Consider the following 25074-nt stretch of genomic DNA (forward strand, 5'->3'; position numbering starts at 1 on the left):
GGCACCACCCCATCTTTTTTTTTTTTTTTTTAAGATTTAATTTTTTAAGTAATCTCTACACCCAAAATGGGCCTTGAACTCAAAACTGTGAGATCAAGAGCCACATGCTCTACTGGCTGAGCCAGTCAGGCACCCCAATCAGTACCTAATCCTTTTTAAGAAAGATGTAAAGTAGTGGTAAAGGACTTAGACTGACCTTTTATAAATCAAGTTCAACTTAAAAAAAAATTAGTCTGGTCTACCCCAACATGCTAACTTACAGGAGTTATAATTTATTTATTTATTTGAGAGAGAGAGAGAGAATGAGAGCACAAGCGGGGTGCAGATGGAGAGACAGAATCCCAAGAAGTTGCCATGTTCAGTGTGGAGCCTGATGGGGCTGGATCTCCATAACTGACTGAGCGACCAACTGCGCCGAGTTAAAATTTGTTATCATTGTTTTGTATGTATGATTTTAATTAAACTTTACTTTTTCAAAGAAATAAATTGTTTTGTGTATAGGATTTTTCAGTTTAACTTCACTTTTTCTGTGTCACCTGGGTAGCTTAGTTGGTTAAATGTCTGACTCACAGTTTTGGCTCAGGTCATGGGCTCACAGTGGTGGGATCAAGCCCTGCATTGATCAGCCTCTGTGCTCAGTGAGGGTCAGCTTCAGATTCTTTCTCCCTCTCCCTCTGCTTCCCTCCCTACCTCAAATAAATTAATACATAAAACTGTTTAAAAAATAAACTTTAAAATTTACTTTTTTTTTTTTAAAGATTTATTTATTTGACAGAGAGAGATCACAAGTAGATAGAGAGGCAGGGAGAGAGAGAGAGAGAGGGAAGCAGGCTCCCTGCTGAGCAGAGAGCCCGATGCGGGACTCGATCCCAGGACCCCGAGATCATGACCTGAGCCGAAGGCAGCGGCTTAACCCACTGAGCCACCCAGGCGCCCTAAAATTTACTTTTTGAAAAAAAAAAAAAAAAAAAATTTATAACACCTATATTTAGGTATATTTGAATACATTCTTGAAAGGATTGTGGTCCGTTTTGGAGATTTCTTTGAATTGCTTTGAATTCGACATCCAGCACAGGGCAAGAGGGGTAAAATATTCAGTATCTTACATGCTCAAAACCACAATTATTTATAAGTTAATAGTGGTGCATGACAAATAGTTTGTTACTTTAAGAGATAAATGTGTCTTTTGTTTTATATAATATGTCACTTTTCAGATTACTTGTAAGTCCTTTAATGTCTTAATTTGCTCTCTTATAGTCTGTTTAATTAGATTTTTAAAGCAGTTCGTTGAGGGGTGCCTGGGTGGCTCAGTTGGTTCGGTGACTGCCTTTGGCTCGGGTCGTGGTCCCGGAGTTCCAGGATCGAGTCCTGCATTGGGCTCCCAGCTCCATGGGGAGTCTGCTTCTCCCTCTGACCTTCTCTGCTCTCATGTTCTCTCTCAAATAAATAAGTAAAATCTTAAAAAGAAAAAAAAAAAAGAAACAGTTCATTGGGGGCGCCTGGGTGGGTTAGTTGGTTAGCAGTCCTGGGATTAATCCCAGAATCTGACTCCTTCTCAGCGGGGAGTTGGCTTTTCCCTTTCCCTCTGTGCATGCTCTCTCTCTGTCTCTCTCTGTGCATGCTCTCTGTCTGTCTGTCTCTCTCTCTCTCACTCTCTCAAAATAAATCTGTTTTTTTTTTTTCTTTTTAAAGATTATTTATTTATTTGACAGAGTGAGATCACAAGTAGGCAGAGAGGCAGGCAGAGAGAGAGGAGGAAGCAGGCTCCTCGCGAAGCAGAGAGTCCGATGTGGGGGCTCTATCCCAGGACCCCGGTATCATGACCTGAGCCAAAGGCAGAGGCTTTAAGCCACTGAGCCACCCAGGTGCACTCCCCACCGCTTTTTAAAGGATTTTATTTATTTGAGAGAGAGTGTGAGCACAAACCGGGGGAACAGCAGGCAGGAGTAGCAGGCTCTCAGCAGGGTGCCTGATGCAGGACTCAATCCCAGAACCCTGGGATCATGACTAGAGCTGAAGGCAGAAACTTAACCAACTGAGCCACCCAGGCATCCTTGAAATAAATAAACCTTAAAAAACAAGCAAACAAATAAAAAAAGCAGTTCATTGTTCTGTTCCTTTGCAGTTATTTTTGGTTTATTGGGTAGTATGCAGATTTTAAGGGTATACTTAAAAAATAAGTATATGCCATAAAGTATATACTTTAAAAACAGTTCTTTAAAGTCTCCATTGCATTTATTCTTTGATTTTGACCGTACTTGTGAGCTCCTCTTGCTGACTTCCCGTTGGCTCTCCCTTAGAATACTGATCTACATTTGTGATTAAATTTGCTAACATTTCGGGGCGCCTGGGTGGCTCAGTGGTTTAAGCCGCTGCCTTCGGCTCAGGTCATGATCTCGGGGTCCTGGGATCGAGTCCCGCATTGGGCTCTCTGCTCAGCAGGGAGCCTGCTTCCCTCTCTCTCTCTCTCTGCCTGCCTCTCTGCCTACTGTGATCTCTCTCTGTGAAATAAATAAATAAAAATCTTTAAAAAAAAAAAAAAAATTTTGCTAACATTTCAAATTGCTGCGTAGGTGACTGAGTCAGTTAAGCATCTGACTTTGGCTCAGGTCATGATCTCAGGATTCTGGGATGGAGCCCCACATCGGGCTCTCTGCTCAGTGGGGAGCCTGCTTCTCCCCTTCCCTTTACCCTTCCCCCCACTCATGTGCTCGCTCTCTCAAATAAAATCTTAAAAAAAAAGCTCAAATTGCTAATGAAACTTTTCTTCCTTATTTTTTGCCTTACCTGCATAGTATTGGCTTAAAAATACTATGAAACAGCATAGGTTTAATATGCTAATCTCTTAAGTTTTGGGATAATTTATATTATGAATTTGATAGCATAAAAAGTAAGATAGAATGAAAAGATAGCATAATAAGTATGAACTATAGCAAATGAAGTAAAACTAAATTTTCTCTATATTGTTTCCATACCATTCACTGAATGTTTGCTCTATAGTCAGAGGAATAGGAGTCAGTGTGATACGTACAACAAGTAGATTTTCTGTACTCTGCTTAAAAGTTTGTAGAGAAGTAACTTATGAGTTGTGTGTTATTTGTGAGAAAACAGTAGCCTCTTTGGAGGAAGGAAGTAGCAATTGTGCTGGGCCACTTTCTTCAGTGTCCTAGACTTTGCATTTTGGTGTCAAAATGTTTGGAACTATATAAATGGTGACTGTTCAGGGGTAATTTGGCCATCAAATAATACTGTGGTTAGTGTACAAAATGTGGAATTTAGTTGGTAGGTATTAAATATCTACTGTACGACTGGAAGTTCTCCTGAATGATACTTACTAAATCTTGAATTTAGATTGAAGATCATGTTAATATGTGAGATGTGGAGTATTTTGGGTAAAGTTTTTTTATCATGGGACATGAAATAATCAGTAAAAATTGTAATTCTGTGTTTGAGAAGCTTGTACTGCTTGTTAGTATTGTATATATTTAGGGATAAGTTTATATGGAGTAAACCCCAAGTTTACCATTGAAACAGTGAGGTTAGAAAGATGGTGAGGAAGATAAGTGGCATAGTGCCTTGAAGTACCCATCCTGGGAGAGAAGGAATATAAGAACAAAAAGAACAGAATGAAGTGTTTTTTTGTTTGTTTTGTTTAAAGATATTTATATATCTGTTTGTTTATCAGAGAGAGAGAGCATGTGCACATGCACACAAGCAGGCAGAGTAGCAGGCAGAGGCAGAGAGAGAAGCAGGCTCCCTGCTGAGCAAGGAGTCCGACATGGTACTCTATCCCAGGACCCTGGGATCATGACCCGAGTCGAAGGCAGTGGCTTAACCGACTGAGCCATGATGCGTGCCCAGAATGAGGTTTTTGACTACTAAACTTTACTATGCTTATGGGTCAGGGTACTCAAATAGTGTAATACCAATGTTTTGTGTCTGATTACTCCATACCACCCTGTTGTAATTAGAAGATCATTGGAAATTCCTTTGTTTGAAGATTTTAGGAATACAGAAGAGCTGGGGTGTCTTATCTGGGAGAAGTTTCTCTTTTCCAGAGTATTTGATCTTTGAGATGCTTCCCCTGGAATTAATGTGCTTCTTAAAGAAATGATCAGATATTCATGACTGAATTCCCTTTGTGGCACACTGGAACCCTTAGTTTTGGTCCTTCGAGAATAAAAATCAAGTCTGAGAACTTGCTTGGTTGGTTACTTAGGGACATATTTAAAAATAAAAGGCTGATTGAATGCTGACATTCAATTCTTGTTACAAATTGAACAGATTTATTGTTATAAAAACACATCCTAGGGAACAGCCAGTGAGTTGGAAAGCAGGGAGTGTATGTGGGAGTAGGATTGGTTAGTTTTATTACCTTGAGGTAGAGTTGATATATTTACTTTGGTTTTATTTAGGCAGATAAAACTGAAGTAAACAAAACTTCATAGACCAAGTAAAATCACCGTAAAATTTTACTTAATCATAACTGTCACATCTTCATGTTCTTTTTTGGACTGGTGATTATTCATACAGTTTTCCCCATTGGCTGGTAAATTTAACAGTGAGTAAGAACAGAATGCAGGCAATAAAAAATACAGTCCATGTGAATGAAGTGTGTGTGTAGAAGAATTTATTTTTTTTTAAAGATTTTATTTATTTATTTGACAGAGAGAGATCACAAGTAGGCAGAGAGGCAGGCAGAGAGAGAGAGAGGAGGAAACAGGCTCCCTGCTGAGCAGAGAGCCCGATGTGGGGCTCGATCCCAGGAACCTGAGATCATGACCTGAGCGGATGGCAGCGGCTTAACCCACTGAGCCACCCAGGTGCCCCCATGTAGAAGAATTTAAACTTAATTTTCCTGGTCAAAGTCTTTCACAATAGCTAGATACAAAACCACCTAATGAAACCAAACTTTTTTTTTGGCCTTTGTTCTTGGCTACATTAGCAGACCTCACTAGATAGTACGTTTATACAAAAATGAAGAGCAGCCAGATGTGACTTGAATCTCCTGGAAAATTATTCCTATAGAGTGGGTTTTTTGTTTTTTGTTTTCATAAGACTTTTAGGTATTGGAGGGGCACCTGGGTGGCTCATTTGGTTAAGCATCTGCCTTTGGCTCAGGGTTATGGTCTCAGGGTCCTGGGATTAAGTCCTACATCGGGCTCCCTGCTCAGCAGGGAGCCCGCTTCTCCTTCTGCTCCTTCACCTGCTCATGGTGTGCTCGCCTGCTCTCTCTCTCTCTCTCACACACATAAATAAAACTTGGCCAAGGATTTGGGTTAAAGCTGAATTACTGAAATGTCAGGCAAGTATGTGTACCAGCAGGCCCTTTAATAGCTTTTCATTAGTAAAAGGTTGACAGTCTTGCTGACCTTTCCTAGGACTTCTGGAACTACATTTCAAGGAATGTTCCTTGTTGGTATTGGCCATTTATATTCACAGGATGAGGGAGTAACTAATATTGTGTTTCTCCAACCACTCTGAAAAGCAGGCAAGAGATAACTAGAGAGGAGTTTATTGTTTCATAGAGAATAGTATATAGGCAGTATTTTTTGGAGTCTGTATTAGTATATTTATGTATTTTATTCACTCATTCATTTATTTTTAAAGTAAACTCTATGCCCTATGTGGGACTTGAACTCCTGTATGTGTGTGTGTGTGTGTATACGCATATATATATATATATATGTGTGTGTGTGTGTGTGTGTGTGTATATATATATATACACACACATACATATATACACACATCACATCTTTTTTTTTTTCCCTACACACCACATCTTTATCCATTCATTTGTCAATGGACATCTGGGCTCTTTCCATAGTTTGGCTGTTGTGGACATAGCGGCTATAAACCTTGGGGTACATGTGCCTCTTCAGATCACTATATTTGTATCTTTGGGGTAATACCCAGTAGTGCGATTACTGGGTCATAGTTTCAACTTTTTGAGGAACCTCCGTTACTGTTTCCCAGAGTGGTTGCACCAGCTTGCATTCCCACCAACAGTGTAGGAGGGTTCCCCTTTCTCCACATCCTTCCCAACAACATCTGTCCTTTACTGACTTGTTAATTTTAGCCATTCTCACTGGGCCATTTACTGACTTGTTAATTTTAGCCATTCTCACTGGTGTGAAATGGTATTTCATTGTGGTTTTGATTTGTATTTCCCTGATGTTGAGTGATATTGAGCACTTTTTCATGTGTCTGTTGGCCATTTGTATGTCTTCTTTGCAGAAATGTCTGTTTATGTCTTCTACCCATTTCTTGATTAGATTATTTGTTCCTTGGGTGTTGAATTTGGTAAGTTCTTAATAGATTTTGGATACTAGCCCTTTATCTGATATGTTATTTGCAAATACCTTCTCCCATTCTGTTGGTTGTCTTTTGGGTTTTTTTGTTTTTTTGTTTTGTTTTGTTTAATGGACAGAGATCACAAGGAAGCAGAGAGGCAGGCAGAGAGAGAGGAGGAAGCAGGCTCCCCGCTGAGCAGAAAGCCCCACGTAGGGCTCGATTCTAGGACCCTGAGACCATGACCTGAGCCACCCAGGCCCCCCTGTCTTTCGGTTTTGTTGACTGTTTACTTTGCTGTGCAAAAGCTTTTTATCTTGATTAGGTCCCAGTAGTTTATTTTTGCCTTTGCTTCCCTTGCCTTTGGCGATGTCTTTAGGAAGAAGTTGCTGGGCCAAGGTCGAAGAGGTTGCTGCCTGTATTCTCAAGGATTTTGATGGATTCCTGTCTCACATTAGGTCTTTCATCCATTTTGAGTCTATTTTTGTGTATGTATAAGGAAATGGTCCAGTTTCATTCTTCTGCATGTGGTGGTCCAATTTTCCCAACACCCATTTGTTGAAGAGACTTTTTTTCCGTTGGATATTCTTTCCTGCTTTGTCGAAGATTAGTTGACTGTAGAGTTGAGGGTTAATTTCTTGGTTCTCTGTTCTGTTCCCTTGATCTATGTGTCTGTTTTTTTGCCACTACCATTCTGTCTTGATGATTACAGCTTTGCAATAGAGCCTGAAGTCCAGAATTGTGATGCCACCAGCTCTGGTTTTCTTTTTCAACCTTCCTGTGGCTATTTGGGGTCTTTTCTGGATTCATACAAATTTTAAGGATATTTGTTCCATTTCTGTGAAAAAAATTGATGGTATTTTGATAGAGATTGCATTAAATGTATAGACAGCTCTAGGCAGCATAGATATATATTTTTTTTAATTTTATTTTTAATTTCTTATTTTTTCTATAAACATATAAAGTATTTTTATCCCCAGGGGTACAGGTGTGAGAATCGCCAGGTTTACACACTTCACAGCACTCACTATAGCACATACCTGCCCCAATGTCCATAACCCCCCTCCCCCTCTCCCAACCCCACCTCCCCCCAGCAACCCCCAGTTTGTTTTGTGAGATTGAGTCACTTATAGTTTGTCTCCCTCCCAATCCCATCTTGTTTCATTTATTCTTCTCCTATCCCCCTAACCCCCCATGTTGCATCTCCATAGAGTTGAAGGTCTATTTCTGGGCTCTCTATTCTGTTCCATTGATATGTGTGTCTGTTTTTGTGCCAGTACCATGCTGTCTTGATGATGACAGCTTTGTAATAGAGCTTAAAGTCCAGAATTGTGATGCCACCCACTTTGGCTTTCTTTTTCAATATTCCTTTGGCTATACGAGGTCTTTTCTGGTTCCATATAAATTTTAGGATTATTTTTCCATTTCTTTGAAGAAAATGGATGGTATTTTGATAGGGATTGCATTAAATGTGTAGATTGCTTTAGGTAGCATAGACATTTTTACAATATTTATTCTTCCAATCCAGGAGCACGGAACATTTTCCCATTTCTTTGTGTATTCCTCAGTTTCTTTCATGAGTATTTTATAGTTTTCTGCATATAGATTCTTAGCCTCTTTGGTTAGGTTTATTCCTAGGTATCTTATAGTTTTGGGTGCAATTGTAAATGGGACTGACTCCTTAATTTCTCTTTCTTTTGTCTTGTTGTTGGTGTACAGAAATGCAACTGATTTCTGTGCATTGATTTTATATCCTGACACTTTACTGAATTCCTGGACAAGTTCTAGCAGTTTTGGAGTGGAGTCTTTTGGGTTTTCCACATACAGTATCATATCATCTGCAAAGAGTGATAGTTTGACTTCTTCTTTGCCGATTTGGATGCCTTTAATTTCTTTTTGTTGTCTGATTGCTGAGGCTAGGACTTCTAGTACTATGTTGAATAGCAGTGGTGATAATGGACATCCCTGCCATGTTCCTGACCTTAACGGAAAAGCTTTCAGTTTTTCTCCATTGTGAATGATATTTGTGGTGGGTTTTTCATAGATGGCTTCGGTAATATTGAGGTATGTGCCCTCTATCCCTACACTTTGAAGAGTTTTGATCAGGAGGGGATGCTGTACTCCTTGAAGTTACTACCCTGCACTTTGTAATTAATAAATACTTTTTGGGGCGCCTGGGTGGCTCAGTGGTTTAAGCCGCTGCCTTCGGCTCAGGTCATGATCTCAGGGTCCTGGGATCGAGCCCCGCATCGGGCTCTCTGCTCCGTAGGGAGCCTGCTTCCTCCTCTCTCTCTCTGCCTGCCTCTCTGCCTACTTGTGATCTCTCTCTCTGTCAAATAAATAAAATAAAATCTTTTAAAAAAAAAAATAAATAAATAAATACCTTTTTTTTTTTTAAATTTATTTATTTGACAGAGAGAAATCACAAGTAGGCAGAGAGGCAGGCAGAGAGAGAGGAGGAAGCAGGCTCCCCGCCAAGCAGAGAGCCCAATATGGGACTCGATCCCAGGACCCTGAGATCATGACCTGGGCCGAAGGCAGAGGCTTTAACCCACTGAGCCACCCAGGCGCCCCAAAAATAAATACTTTTTGAGGGGAGTACTGAGACTATAGAAATATCCTTTTTTGTATGTGTTTTCTGTCCCTGGATTCAGTAATGCCTATTCCTCAAACTACCCCAGTTATATAAAACGAATTTTGTCTGTCTTGCATTAGCTAATTTGAATTGGGGTTTTTCCTTGAACCGTCCTGAACAGCCCTGCCTGTGATGGGGCTTAGAAGAAATTATCTTCCAGTTGGGGATTTTTTTTTTTTCCCCTAAAGATTTATTTGAGAGAGCACAAGCAAGGGGTGGGGGAGAAACAGAGGCAGAGGGAGTAACAGACTTCCCTGCTGAGCAGGGAGTTGCATGTGTAAATGCATGTGGGACTTGATCCCAGAACTCTGAGATCATGACCTGAGCCAAAGGCAGACACCTAACCAACTGAGCCACCCAGGTACCCCCTATGTGGGAATTTCTAAAATTGTCTCCACAAGGGAAGGGAGGGAAACATAAAATATCAAATCAGAGAAGGCTACAGACCATGTGAGACAACTATAGGAAACAAACTGAAGGTGCTGGAGGGGTGGTAGGTGGAGGGATGGGGTAACTGGGTGATAGGCATTAAAGAGGGCTTGTTATGTCACGAGCACTGGGTATTATATAAGATTGATGAATCACTGACCTCTCCCTCGGAAACCAATAATACACTATGCGTTAATTAATTGATTTTAAATGAAATTTTAAAAATTAAAAAAATAAAATTGTCACCATAAGAGGGGAAGCTTACTCAGTCCAAAGGGGGTGGGGGTCTCTTTGTGGAGGAGGAGATGGACCCAATCAGTCCCTGCCAAGCAGGATGCCTGGCATCTAGGGTATGGCTCTTCAGTGTACTAACACCTTCAGCTAGTGGCAGAGTGGGGTGCAGCACCAAGGGGTTGGACAGTCAGCTCAGAGTATTTCTTAAATATCCTTTAAGAAAAAAATCAGACTCTTAATATACTAGTTTTAGAGTCCATTAATTCTTGAAACATTTACTGTAATACCTTTATTTGTTATTTTTTAAGTGATTTAGGTATTGTGGTGCCTTGGTGGCTCTTGATTTCCACTCAGATCATGGTCTCAGGGTCATGGGATTGAGCCCCATGTCTGGCTCTGCGCTCAGCACAGAGTGCTGGGAGCACGGTGCTGGGGGTGGGGTGGGGACAGGGAGCAGGCAGAGGGAGAGGGAGAGAGAAGCTCAAGCAGACTCCCTGCTGTGAATACAGAGCTTGACTGGGGCTCATTCTCAGAACCCTGATGACCTGAGCTATAATCAAGTCTGCCCGTCAAATGACCGAGCCACCCAGGTATCTCCATAACACATTTAGAATCAGACTTCTTTGCTAAGGACAAGCTAATATATGTGATATGAGGGTGGATTCTAAGCTTTATTCCTCACTGAATCCCAGGGAGATTTTGCTATTACCATTTAACTTGTTTATGCTGCTTGAAGGTTGGAAAGGCATATTGCTGTCTGAGAATATAATGTAGGGACAGAAAGGCAGAACTTGCTTGACTCCCAAGTCTCTGAGTCAGGCAAGCCCCAGAGATGCCCTGCTCTTGGTATGGGCTGAATAGTTCTCTGGGCCTGGAGGCAGCTCATAGTCAACATGGCAGCTGTATTTATCATTGAACCAGTCATGAAAATTTGGAAATTTTTGTCTATACAAAAAGCCTTAGAACTAGTCAGGACCTTAGAGATCTTTCATGTCATGACTCAAGAGTGTGTAGTAATAAATTCAAGATGACACAGTTTCTGGCACATTTGACTGTTAGCAAAGTTCTCCATATAGTCTTATGGGAATGAGGGAAGGGGATTGCTTTCTGTCATCTTAGATTAGGATCACTGTCCCTCTTTGCTTTTATTTAGGTCACACATGTTAGGTACTGGGGAGGTGGGGAATGTCTGCAGCTAGGGTCTGCCTCCACTAGAGGCGATTGCGTTTTCTGTGTTAAGGCTTTTTCAAGGGAAATGAGCAACTTTTCTATTCAGGCTTTCAGGGTAAAAAACATAAATACTAAACAACTGAAAACTTGAGCATTCAACAAAGATGTGATGCAGAGTCCCTAGAGAGACCTCTAGGGGAAAAGATAGCATGTATCCCAATACTGGTTTATTCTTTTTGATAATATTCTTTAGTCTTGTGTTTTTGTTTTTGTTTTAATTAAAAGACCCCAAATCTTTATTATGAGCTATTAGACAGAAATAGCTGCTTGTACCAGATAACAGTGTAGGGAAATCATATATACACGGAAAACAATGTTACCCGTAGTGTTACTAGCCAGGTAAATAGGAAAAAAACAATTTCGTTACCTTGCAAAAATTTCTGGGAATAATGGATTTGACTTTATAAAATCTACTTGGATATTTGGCATGTTTGTGGTCAGTACTTGGGTGCAGCTTTTGATCTTTAGAGACAGAGATATGCAGTTGATAACGGACTTTTTCCAGGGTACTTGTAAGATTTCTTGAATTTTTGCCAAGGCTACGTGTTTCTTGTGTAAATTCCTTTTTCTCTTTCTCATGAACAGCTTGCTTTTTGGCTCAAGTATTCCAGGTTTGTTTAATAATTTCTGAGCAGCATCCCCCTTTAAGATCTTGCCACTATTTTCTTAATATTTAACCACGATAAGTGCTTTTTGGCACTTGTATGAATTTGAAATGAATTTTCTTTTTTTACAAAGGGTATGCATGAGTTCACCTATCAAGAGCAGTTGTGTTTTTTTTTTTTTTAAAGATTTTATTTATTTATTTGACAGAGAGAGAGGTCACAAGTAGGCAGAGAGGCAGGCAGAGAGAGAGGAGGAAGCAGGCTCCCTGCAGAGCAGAGAGCCCGATGCGGGGCTCGATCCCAGGACCCTGAGATCATGACCTGAGCCGAAGGCAGCGGCTTAATCCACTGAGCCACCCAGGCGCCCCAGCAGTTGTGTTTTTTTCTCCTGCTTTCTTTCTTGGTAACTTTAGAGCAAAAATAACTTCTTGAGTTAGAATTCGATACCGTATAGTTCATATGAGCGAGCAATGCAGGTACCTCATTATCTTTTTTTTTTTTTGAAGATTTTATTTTTAAGTAATCTGTACACCCAGCATGGGACTCTAACTTAAAACCCCAGGACCAAGAGTTGTATGCTCTACTGACTGAGCTAGCTGGCACTCCGATATAGTGTCTTTTTTTTCTTTCCTGAAGATTTTATTTATTTGTGAGAGAGGTAGGGAGCACAAGTGGGGTGGGGAGGGGCGGAAGGAGAGGCAGAGTCCCCACTGAGCAGGGAGCCCGATGTGGGGCTCCATCCCAGAACCGTGAGATGGTGACCTGAGCTGAAGGCACACACTTAACTAACTGAGCCACGCAGGGGCCCCTATAGATGTCTTTGATGCACAAATCTAATGTCTGTTTGTTTTGCCTGTATCTTTGGTATCCTATTTTAAAAAATCATTACTGATTCAGTGTCATGAAGTTTTTGTGCTATATTTTCTCCAAGAGTTGTATAGTTATAGCTCTTGCATTTATGTCTTTAGTCCACAGCTTGGGATGTTAAGAAAAACTGGAGAGTTGCTGAATAAAATGGTCTTTTTCCTTTTTTTAAGAGTTTACATATTTGAGGGAGAATGTGTGTGTGCATGCGCAAGCCTGAAAGGTGGGTTGCAGGGTGAGGAGCAGCTGGGGAGAGATAACCTGACTGTGCTGAGCACAGAACTGACACGGGGCTTGATCCCACAACTCTGAGATTATTACCTGAGCAGAAACCAAGAGTTAGGATGCTTAACCAACTGAGCCACTCAGGCACCTCTGAATAGTTAGTAACGTAAGCTGCCTGTGTTAAGCTGCTGCATATCACGAGTACTATACAAGCAGAATTAAATCCCTTCTGTCCTTTAAAATCAGTAACTGTGTTTTATAGTTGTGTCATTAGGGACCGGCAGATTGGGTGCACTGGATAGGAATGTTGGTGCTGTTAGGGACAATGACAGTGGTGTTTGGGTGGGTGCATAAGAGAATGAAGTTGGTACAATTATGATTGCGTAGGACATAAATACTATTTAACAGTACTATTTTGTTTTTAAGGATTTGGACGTGGAAGAGGGAGAGGGGCAGGACGATTCTCAACCCAAGGCATGGGGTAAGTCTGAGCCATCCTATATTTATAGTTACTACTCTATCTAGTTATTACTCTCAATGTTTTTCTTCCTCTGTCCTGTACCCAGTTTATTTATCCTGGTAAGTCTGATGTTAATTCTATATTAAAAAGAGGAAATAGTGAAAAAGTGAAACAGTACAAATAAAATAGTATCACAGTGGACTTTAGTGCAGAATTTCTGTCCTTGGCTCTGTTGACATTTTAGATTTAATAATAGGTTGTTGAGGTGGTGCGGTATCCTTTACATTATAGGTTGTTTAGCAACATCCCTGGCCTCTCCCTACTAGATGTCAGTAGCACCCCTCCTCAAGTTGTAATGATGAAAAAACGTCTTCTGATATTGTTAGATGTTCCTTGGGAGGGAGGTGCACAATCACCCCTAGTTGAAGACCACTGCCTAAGAGTTATGTTGATAAATCCATTAATTTTCTTTGAATGGTGAGTAAATACAATGTTTATATATGTAAAAGTGATAGTCTCCCCCCCCCCCCCCGTAGGTAGTGTAATCTGTTGTTTTTTCATAATTTCTGGTTATTCTTCTACCTTTTGCTGCTTCTAAAACTTAAGCTTCCCTTGGAATTTTAGGGAAAGTTTTTAAGCTTCTTGTAGAAGCCATCTGTATATGACAGTTAAGAAAGGAAGGGAATTGGTTCTAGCAAAACCGTTTTGTCTCTTCCCTAGCTCCAGAGCAGCTTTGGGGAGGTGTTCGCTGACTTAGTGATATCTCTTGCCATTTCTGTTTCTTGAATAAGCTCATCGTGGATGAAGGAAGGATGAATACATAGGGCGCAGACTTGCTGGAACACTTTAACATACTGTATGTGCCCAGCCCAGTCGCTTTAGACTATTTAGTAGATTTTGTGGTTTACTTTCAAAAATATTCTTTAGTGATTTTTTTCTTTGTCAATGATAATCTCAGTAAATCTGAAAAAAAATTTAAATTGTGTTCTGAAATTTTAGAAATAGTATTAATTTGGTTTTAGTTAGACTTCTGAATCATGGGTGTTTAGAATTTTAATGGGAAAAAAAACCCTGAATGGAGCATTTTCTTCAGATGTACTAAAAGAATCTAGCTTCTGACTTGGGAAGAAAGACTGTTTAAGTCTGGCCTTAGTTTTTAAGGGAGCTTTTCATTAGTACCCTTATTCTTCCTAATACAATTATAGTTGTGCATATCTGTTTTAGGATGCAGAGGGCAGCAATTTAGGGAAATAAGGGCGTCATACAAAGTGTATGGAAGGTCCACAGTCAGTCACTGCTTTTCAGAAGATCTGCATCCTGATGGCCAAAAGATATAGCCATAATTAAATAGGAGAAGGAGTGTGAAGTTTCTTAAGGTGGCTTATAGAAAGGACAGGGTGTTTTTTGGGTGTGGGGGAAGATGATGTATGGTTGACTTTGTGACTTTGGCAATTGTTGCATTTACCGTAATTCTTTATTTTTTTCAAATCCAAGGACATTTAATCCTGCGGACTATTCAGATTCTCCCTCTGTAGATGAATGTGTTACGAAGCCAGTAGTTTGGGAAGCTACTCATAATGGTGCAGATGAGGGAACTGGTAAGTGTCTGTTGTTAAAGATGTGTTTTTAATGTTTGAGTCTTTAACATACAAAGGTGTGGTGTGCCTGTGGAGGAGAATGAAAAAACAGGCTGCTGTCCTACCTCTGAGAGTATTAGCTGGTTCTTAACCTCCAAAATCTCACTTAAAAATCTCATTGACCATAAAGTTTTTTTTTTCCCCTTCTGTACTCTGAGGGAGAGCCTTTAATTAATCTGTGTAAGTCAGTACAAAATCACACTCAAATCTCATTGTGTCAGAGAGATATATAAGTTCTTAGGGGAAGACTTGTTACTGAAAAGTACCATCCATGGTGGATAGAAGTTTGGCCACATAATGTGGTGGATGATAGGTGAGTTTGGGCATCAATTGCTTTTGCAGATTTTTTCTGTAGCCTGATGTTTTTGGATAATTTCATTTTGGAAATTCATGGCTAAATACTTGGTAATTGGCATGCTTATTTAATAGAGCTCCTGGGATTTTTTTTCATGATAACATATATATATTAGCTCTTGGATTTATAAAAACCTGTTTTGACAATTCATGAATTCTTTTTTTTTTTTTTTTAAGATTTTATTTATTTATTTGACAGACAGAGATCACAAGTAGGCAGAGAGGCAGGCAGAGAGAGAGGAAGGGAAGCAGGCTCCCTGCTGAGCAGAGAGCCCGATGTGGGGCTCGATCCCAGCACCCCTAGGATCATGACCTGAGCCGAAGGCCAGGCTTTAACCCAATGAGTGACCCAGGCACCCCGACAATTCATGAATTCTAACCACAAATATAAAAGTATGGTTCAATAAATAATATAAAAACAAACTTCCATGTAATACCTATCATGGTAAAAAAAAATAGAACTGTGCCACCACCATAGAAACAAAATCAGTGAACTAGAAATCAAAGATATTATAGAGAGGATCATCAAAAGTTATAAAAATGGTAATTTGAAAAGACTAGTAAAATTGGTAAGCTTACTCTGATACTTATCAGCAGAAGAAGAAGCATACTTAATTGGTTATAGGAGTGATAAAAGGGATATTGATATTATAATTATAGTTATTATAATTGTAACATGTGTTCTGTATAATTTATATTTTACTATAATTACAATAGTAATTATAATTGTAATATCAGATATTAAAAGATTGTAAGATACTTCATGTCAGTAAATCTTGTGCTAACATTTGAAATTGCAGGTTAATCTCTCTCTTCAACACAGATGTAAAAATTTTAAGCCAAAATACTGGAAAACCATTCAGTAAGATAAAAAAGGATAATAACCTCATGGCATGTTAAATGTATTTTTGGTAGTCAAGTTTCTTTAACATTAAAAAAACCAGTCACCTCCTAGATATATACTCAAGGGAATGGAAGACCTAGCTTTATGTAAAAACCTTGTGTACAGATGTTCATAGAAGCATAATTCATAGCAGTCAAAAATGTCGAAACAAATGTCCTTCAGTGGGTGAATTAATGAGTAAAATGTGGTATATTATCCATACAATGGAATGTTCATTCTACTTATAGAAGGAATGAAGTGCTGATATATACTGCAACGTGGATGAATCTTAAAGACATGCTGAGTGAAAGAAGCCAGGCATAAAGGACCACATACTTTATATTGTGTGATTTCTTTTGCATGAAATATGCAGATTAGGCAGATAAACAGAAGTAGACTATTTGTTGCATAGGGTTGGGAATGTTTGGGAAAAATGGGGAGTGCCTACTAATGGGTTCAGATTTCTTCTTGGGAATGATGAAAATATTCTGGAATAGATAGTCATGATTGTTATGCAAATTGTAAATAAACTAAACGCTCCTCAGTTGTGTACCTTGAATGAGTGGATTTTATGCTATATGAATTATATCTCAAAAACAAAAATAAGTATTATTCATACTTTTTTTAACAGTCTTTTTTTTTTTTTTTTTAAGATTTTATTTATTTGACAGGGAGAGAGAGACCCCAAATAGGCAGAGAGGCAGGCAGAGAGAGGGGGAAGCAGGCTCCCTGCTGAGCAGAGAGCCTGATGCGGGACTGGATCCCAGGACCCTGAGATCATGACCTGAGCTGAAGGCAGAGGCTTAACCCACTGAGCTACCCAGGTGCCTCGTGTTATTCATGCTTCAACTGAGTAAAGCTAAACATTCTTATCATTTCAATAAGGAAAAGCATTTGACAAAACCCGATATCTTTTTTTCTGATTTTTTAAAAAACTGGCAAATCTGGAATACAAGGAAATTTCCTTAATCAGGTAGGGGATATCTACAAAACTTACAGCAAGTGTTATGGTTAATGGTGATGTGTTGAATATTTTTTCTCTACTATTCCTTTCTTTTTCTTTTTTAAAGGTTTTATTTATTTGACAGAGAGAGATAGCAAGAGCAGGAACACAGGCAGGGGGAGTGGGAGAGGGAGAAGCAGGCTTCCCTCCAAGCAGGGAGCCTGTTGGGGGGCTCGATCCAGGACCTTGGGATCATGATGGCTAAGCCACCCAGGTGTCCCTGTTCTTAATGTTTCCATATGCCAGTATACTAGAGGTTGTAATCATTGCACTAAGGAATGAAAAAAGTCAGAAGGGTTGGAAAGAGAGGAAAAACCTGTCATTCCTGGCAGTGATATAAAAATCTAGTTAAATATTAAAATAAGGGAATTTTTTTTTTTTAAGATTTTATTTATTTGTTTGACAGACACAGCGAGAGAGGGAACATAAGCAGGGAGACTGGGAGAGGGAGAAGCAGGCTTCCCACTGAGCAGGGAATCCAGTGCGAGGCTCGATCCCAGAACCCTGAGATCATGACCTCAGCTGAAGGCAGATGCTAAACGACTGAGCCACCCAGGCACCCCAAAATAAGGAAGTTTTAAAAGGTACTAGGTAGAAGTTCAGTAGATATATCTCTACAAACCATCAACAAAGAGAAAATGGAAAAAATAATGAGCCTCAAAAAACATCAAATGCTTAGGAAGGAGTCTAATGATAAGCAGGATGATAAGACTTATACCTATGAAAATGTAAAATGTAAAATCTTATATTTAAGATACATGATCAAAAGTTTCAAAAGAGGGCGCCTGGGTGGCTCAGTGGGTTAAGCCGCTGCCTTCAGCTCAGGTCATGATCTCAGGGGTCCTGGGATTGAGTCCCACATCGGGCTCTCTGCTAGGCAGGGAGCCTGCTTCCCTCTCTCTCTCTCTCTCTCTCTGCCTGCCTCTCTGCCTACTTGTGATCTCTCTCTCTCTCTGTCAAATAAATAAATAAATAAAATCTTTAAAAAAAAAAGTTTCAAAAGAAATAAATGGAAGGATATACCATTTTTATATATTTCAACTTTCACTGTTGTCAAGTTTGGTTTTTACTGACTCTGGTTGTATTAATTCGTGGTAGTGCACCTTGTGAAAATTTTTCTTGCTGGTTTTTTAAAATGTCAGGTTTGTTGAGATATATTTCATAGGCAATAATATTTCTCCTTTTTAAAGGGTCCAAGTAGGTGAAGTCAAACAAATGCATATACTTGTGTGACCACTCCTAAAATCAAGATTCTGTTTCTGTGCTAGCAATGAACAATTGCAAATGAGTATTAAAAAGGAAAAAAAGTACCGTTTATAGTATTACAAAACCATGAAATACTTATATTAAATCAAAGTGTGTGCAGTATTTGTATGTTGAAAATTATGCATCTTCGGGCGCCTGGGTGGCTCAGTGGGTTAAAGCCTCTGCCTTCGGCTCAGGTCATGATTCCAGGGTCCTGGGATCGAGCCCCGCATCGGGCTCTCTGCCTGCTGGGGAGTCTGCTTCCTCCTCTCTCTCTCTGCCTGCCTCTCTGCCTACTTGTGATCTCTGTCTGTCAAATAAATAAATAAAATCTTTAAAAAAAAAAAATTATGCATCTTGATGAGAAATATCAAGTCCTGGGGCGCCTGGGTGGCTCAGTGGGTTAAGCCGCTGCCTTCGGCTCAGGTCATGATCTCAGGGTCCTGGGATCGAGTCCCACGTCAGGCTCTCTGCTCTGAAGGGAGCCTGCTTCCCTCTCACTCTCTCTGCCTGCCTCTCTGCCTACTTGTGATCTCTCTCTGATAAATAAATAAAAAATCTTTAAAAAAAAAAAAAGAAATATCAAGTCCTAAGAAAGGAGAGAGATACTCCTTATTTATGAACTGGATCGCTCAGTATATCATTAAAAAGTTACTTTTTCTCAAAGTGGTATTTGGGTGCAGTATGAATTTAATAAAAATCTTAGCAGGGACGTCTGGGTGGCTCAGTCTGTTGGGTATCTGCCTTAGGCTCAGGTCATGATCCCAGAGTCCTGGGATTAAGCCCCATATTAGGCTCTCTGCCCAGTGTGGAGTCTGTTTCTCTCTGCCCCTTTCCCGCTTGTGCTCTCTCTCTCTCAAAGTCTTTAAAAAAAGAATCCTCTCAGATTTTTGTAGTGTAAATGGACAACTTGATTTTAAAGTTGTTGTAGAAGAGATGCCTGAGTGGCTCAGTTGGTTAAGCCTTTGCCTTTAGCTCAGATCATGATCCCAGGATTCTGGGATGGAGTCCTGCATCAGATTCCTTGATTAGTGTGGGGCCTGCTTCTCCCTCTGTCTACTGCTCCCCCCTGCTTATGCTCTTGCACACATGCTCTATTCTTTCTCTGGCAAATAAAATGTTTTTATTTTTATTTTTATTTTTTTTAAAGATTTTTATTTATTTATTTATTTGACAGAAATCACAACTAGGCAGAGAGGCAGGCAGAGAGAGAGAGAGAGAGAGAGGGGGAGGCAGGGTCCTTGCTGAGCAGAGAGTCCGATGCGGGATTCGATCCCAGGACCCTGAGATCATGACCTGAGCCGAAGGCAGCGGCTTAACCCACTGAGCCACCCAGGCGCCCCAATAAAATGTTTTTAAAAATAAAAGTTTTTATAGAAAAATACAGGAACTGGCATAGCCCAAAGAATTTTGAAAAGGAACAGCAAAGCTTAGATCATACTCCTTGATTTCAGATGTTACTTTACTTATTTATTTGACGGGGGGAGAGGAGCAGAGGGAGAGAGAGAATCATTTTTTGGGGTGGGGGTGTGGAGATAGAATCTTAAGTAGGCTCCTTATGCGGCATGGAACCCAACATGGGCTCTCTCTTATGACCCTGAAATGATGACCTGAGCCGAAACAAAGAGTTGGAAGCTCAACCCATTGAGCCACCCAGGTGCCCCTTAAAATGTTAATCCAAAGCTACAGTGATCTGTGGATTTGGCAAAGCATTGAGGCTGATCAATTATGTAATAGCATATCTAGAATAAACCCACAGATATATGGCTAATAAATTGATTTAGGACAATAGTTTCAAGGCAGTTCAGTGGTATGTATTATACTGTCCTACACACAAAAAAATAACATCAAGTAGGTAATAGTTGTAAATGTGAAACCTGAAAGGACAACTTCTGAAGAAAATACAGGGGCAAATAAATCTCAGGTCACCTTGGGTTAGGCAAGATTTCTTACATAGGACACAAGAAGCACAACTTACGAAAGAAAAACTTGGTTCTTGAGAAGAAAATAAGATGAAAGGACAAGGCATAGTTTCGGAGGAAGTATTTATAAAACTCCCATTTTTTATATTTTATTTTTAAGTAATCTTTCCACCCAACATGGGGCCTGAACCTGCAACACAGAGATCGAGTCACATGCTTTATGGACTAAGCCAGCCAGGCACTCCCAAGCCCCCATTTGAAAAGGGATTTGTACACAGAATATATAGAGAATTCTTAAAACTCATAAGAAAACAAGCAGCCCGATAAAATAAATGAGCAATTAAAAATAAACAAAAAATGAAAAAGTTGTGGAAATGGATAGTAGTGTTGGTTTGTATAACATTGTGAATATACTTAATGGTAATTAGTTCTACTAAGAAGGATTAATATGGTAAGGTGTTTTTTTGGGGGGGGTGTATTTTAAGGTTTTTTTTTTTTTAAGATTTTTCTTTATTTATTTGACAGAGATCACAAGTAGGCAGAGAGAGAGAGGACTAAGCAGGCTCCCTGTGGAGCAGAGAGCCTGATGTGGGGCTCAATCCCAGAACCCTGGGATCATGACCTGAGCCAAAGGCAGAGGCTTTTTTTTTTTTTTTAAGACTTTTATTTATTTTTTTGACAGACAGAGATCACAAGTTGGCAGGGAGGCAGGCGGGGAGGTGGGGAGCAGGCTCTCCACAGAGCAGAAAGCCCGATGCAGGGCTCGATCCCAGGACCCTGAGATCATGACCTGAGCCGAAGGCAGAGGCTTTAACCCACTGAGCCACCCAGGTGCCCCTTAAGTGTATTTTACCAAAATAAAAAGACCTGGAATCGTACACACACTTTGTATCTATGCCAGTTGTTGTTTTGTTTTGTTTTAATATATTTGACAGAGAGAGTACAAGCAGGTGGAACGGTAGGCAGAGGGAGAAACAGATTCCCCGCTGAGCAGGGATCCTGACATGGGGCTCTGTCCTAGGACCCTTGGGATCATGACCTGAGCTGAAGGCAGATGCTTAACCGACTGAGCCATCCAGGTGCCCCTGTGCCATTTTTTTTTTTAAATTGTTGTGCTATTAATTATGGGGCATGTAATCATTAGGTTGATGGATAACTTCTAGTGAGTCTGTAGTTATTTTCAAATAAAAAGTTATTTAAAAAATTTGCAAAAAGTTTGAACAGATACTTCAAAGAGGAAGATAAAAATGTGCTCATTATTATTGGTTGTAGGAGAAATCAAAACATAATAGGTGGCCACTTTTCATTAATAAAAATGGCTTTAGAGGTGCGCTTGACTGGCTCAATCAATAGAACATGCGACTCGATCTTGGAGTTATAGGTTCATGCCTTGTGTTTGGTGTAGAGGTTACTTAAAAAAAAAAAAAATCTAGGGGTACCTGGGTGGCTCATTAGGTTAAGTGTCTACTACCTTCAGCTCAGGTCATGATCCCAGGGTCCTGGGATGGAGCCCTGGGATTGGGCCTCCTGCTGTTTGGGGAGCCTGCTTCTTTTCCTCTTCCTCTGCCTGTTGCTCTGCCTCCTTGTATTCTCTTTCTCTCCCTCTCTCTGTCAAATAAATAGTCTTCTTAAAAAATCTAAAAAAATACATGGCTTTAGAAGGAAACTGACGGTACCAGGTGTTAGTGAAGGTGGCAGAATAACTGGAACTCATACACTCCTGGTATGAAAGCATACAATTACAATAGTCTTATAGTCCCAACCCTTGTTTTTTATTGAAGAGGAATGAAAACATAGCCACACAAAAACCTGCACAGAATGTAAAGTAGCTTTATTCATACCATTTACTGATTTTGAAATCAGGTGTTAAAACAATGTTGAATTAGTTGATTAACTTAACATTTTTTTCTCATTCTGCTTCTGGTTCTTTTCCCTTTTGTCTTGTCTCTATCTCTTCCCCTCCCTTCCCCTCATTTTCATTTAGGTTAGCTGATTCCTTGCTAGAAAATAAGCAAAAGCGTTTAATGCAGAATATAGTTAAAGGATTCTGTTGATAGAGCCTGGCTGTTTCTCTAGGGGCATCATAGAGTGGCATTGTCTTGTTAAAAACAAGAGAGTTCTAAGTCTGGCCCTCAGCCATAATTATAGGCTCAGAAACCTGACTTTTGACAGGATAATAGATCCATTCCTTAGAGCAGACCTCCATTAACCAAAATAGACTGAAGGGTAGTCAGAATGCTAGTTTACTAAATGTAAACATACTAAGTATAACTTGCTAAACATTGGAATGCTCTTGACAAGTGGGAAGGGAGTTTGATGAAGGGTAGTTGATGCAATTGAATGTTCAAAGGTCATCTGGCTAATAGGATTTATACTTGAGTCACAGGGCCTGTAACTTCATGGATTGCAGGAAGTTTTTCTTCTCTGATGCACAGTATGGACTTAGCTTTGATGCTTGACTTTCTCTAAGTTGCTGACTAGTTTTTTCTTTTGATGAATACCGTTATTAATATGTTTAAGACCTTCCGTTGTACCTTTGTAGAACTGGCATCAGATGTTCATAATGTAGCTCAGGATCTGCCAAACAAAAATTCTTATGGACTCAAAGGTATGGTTGTTTAAATTAAAAAATTTCCCTGAGTTATGAATCTTCCGAAATGGGGGCGCCTAGCTGGTTCAGTCCATAGGACCTGTGACCTTTGATTTTGGGGTCGGGTTTAAGCCACATGTTAGGCACAGAGCTTACTTTAAAAAAAAATCTTCTAAAATGCTTATAATATCTTCCATTTTAATCAAGGCTAGCTAAGAAAATTTCATATTGATATGAATAATTGTAAAAACTGTATTTCTACAACTACTTGATTAAATATCAACTTTTTATTATAGAAGTGTTTTACAGATTGACTATCAGGACACCATAGGTTTTTTTTTTGTTTGTTTGTTTGTTTTACGCCTTTTGTTTAGGTTTATTCTAGGGAGACTTTGGGAACAGAAGGAAGGATGTGCTTTTTCAGGACACCATAGGTCTTTGACTTAATTGTTTTCCTTTTTCCTATGTCACTTCCTTATATGTGCTTTTGATAGAGGGCTAACATCAAGTTGAGTTGAACCTAATGCATGCACCTCAAATTTATCATTATAAGATGAAAATAAATTAATGTTCCTGATGTTTTCCTGTAGTTTGAGGTATAGGTTTATAGGTCTGTAATGGGGACCAAAGTCTTAGTGTAAAATTCTAATATTTCACAGTAGGCTTAGGGCTAGAACTTAACTTCATCTATATATAATGTCTCATAATTTTTATACTACGTATTTAGAGTGGGTACTGCAGCATTTGGCCCTGATTCTGATAAGGGGCTATGCCCTGTGTTGCCTGACATAAGCACTTTACTATGTTGTGCTTCTGCTTGTGACTACATACATGGTCTTCTGCCATTTATTAAATGTACTCAGGTTCTGACTGTATTCTCTCTGTCTAAATTTGTGTTTTAATTGTTTTCAAAATACCCTTTCTCTTAAGTGTTAGGCCATTCTCTTTACATCCATGTATATGAAAGTGTGCTTTAACTTAATACTACTGAGTACATTTAAAAATGATCACAATAGTAAATTTTATGAGTATTTTACCACAACTTAAAAATTTTTTGAAAAAATATGTTGTAAACTTTAGGATACTTTAATATTTTATGTAGAGGGCTTTCTCATTCTTCATCGTTATTTTTCTCCTTCAGAGTATCCCTTCTTCATATATATCTTTCTAGCTATTTTCCAACTTTCAAGGTTTTTTTCCCCCAAGATTTTATTTTTAAGATTTTATTTTTTTATTTGACAGAGTGAGTTAGAGAAAGAGAGAGAGAGCAAGCACAAGGAATGGCAGGCAGGGGAGAAGCAGGCTCCTTGATGAGCAAGGAGCCTGATATGGGGCTTGATCCCAGGACTCTGGGACCATGATCTGAGTTGAAGCCATTTAACCAAATGAACCACCCAGGTGCCCCTAACATTTTATTTTTAAGTAATCTCTATACCGAGGGTGGGGCTTGAACTTACAACCCCAAGATCAAGAGTCCCATGATCTACTGATGGAGATAGCTAGGTGCCCCTGTTTTCTGTTTCTTGCTTAGGAGGTTCCTAAAACTGCTCAGGTTGAGCCTCAGCTTTTCATAAAATTTATTAATCTTTAGAATACTGTCTCCTATGATGAATTTGACAGCATGATCATATAGTAGATTGGATGAAGGTGGCACCAAGAGCACTGTGTACTGGCCATCCTTTAATTGTGTCCTTTTAAAACTATACATTTACTTAGAGAAGTCTTGATGTATTCAAAGATTGGAGATTATGTATTATTAGTACGTAGAAGAAAGGCACATTGTAGAAGGAATATAAGAGTGGAGAGTAGGTAGATGGCTTGCCTTAGATTTATGTAGCTTTGTGTACAGGGAGATCTCTACGAAGCCTGTGCAGAGGTCTTAGAGAACAAGTTTTCAGTACTGATTTCTGACTGGGACTAATTGCACCTTTTGTTTTTTCACTTAAACTATAACTTTTTTCTAGTTTTAAGAAAATATTTTAATGCAGCAAGATGTTTTTAGACCATGTAAATTCATATTTGTTTCATGATATTTATGGAGAAATTATGGAAATCATTAAAGGTATGATGAATGAACCAGTACAAAGGATCAGATTGTCAGTTCAGATCTTTCTCTCTGAATCTTTACAGATATTTCAAGGATACATGCAGTTGAGAGGCACAGAAGAACAATGAGTACCTGTATCCACATTTTCCTTCCTATAATATATATGTGCCATGATCCACAGTAATAGATGAAGTCTGTCAGTGATGTGTGTAGGTTTCTCACAACAGTGAATATTTTCAGATTTGAAAAATCTTCCATGTAGTAGCATATCTTAGGTGATATTTTATAGGGAGCCATACTGCATACATTCATCAATTCTGTGGTTGCCATAACCAGTCCTAAACTGGGGACATCCAGTCAGAAGCATTCCAATGAGAAGGACTCTTTTCCTATGAGGCAGTTGGTTATTGGGTTATTGAC

At 39.4% G+C, this 25074-nt stretch overlaps 1 protein-coding gene across 5 annotated transcripts in view; it reads left to right on the plus strand.

Annotated features, from left to right (window-relative positions):
• UBAP2 (ubiquitin associated protein 2) overlaps nt 1-25074 on the plus strand; it is a 133755-nt gene that overhangs the window by 75817 nt on the left and 32864 nt on the right. For all 5 annotated transcript variants that reach the window (XM_046022437.1, XM_046022436.1, XM_046022439.1 and 2 more), the window contains exons 7-8: nt 12940-12994; nt 14468-14571. In XM_046022437.1, the coding sequence (XP_045878393.1) occupies nt 12940-12994; nt 14468-14571 (159 nt within the window). The remainder of the gene's footprint in view (nt 1-12939; nt 12995-14467; nt 14572-25074) is intronic.

This window comes from Meles meles, chromosome 11, assembly GCF_922984935.1.
Source record: "Meles meles chromosome 11, mMelMel3.1 paternal haplotype, whole genome shotgun sequence".
Lineage (NCBI taxonomy): Eukaryota > Metazoa > Chordata > Mammalia > Carnivora > Mustelidae > Meles > Meles meles.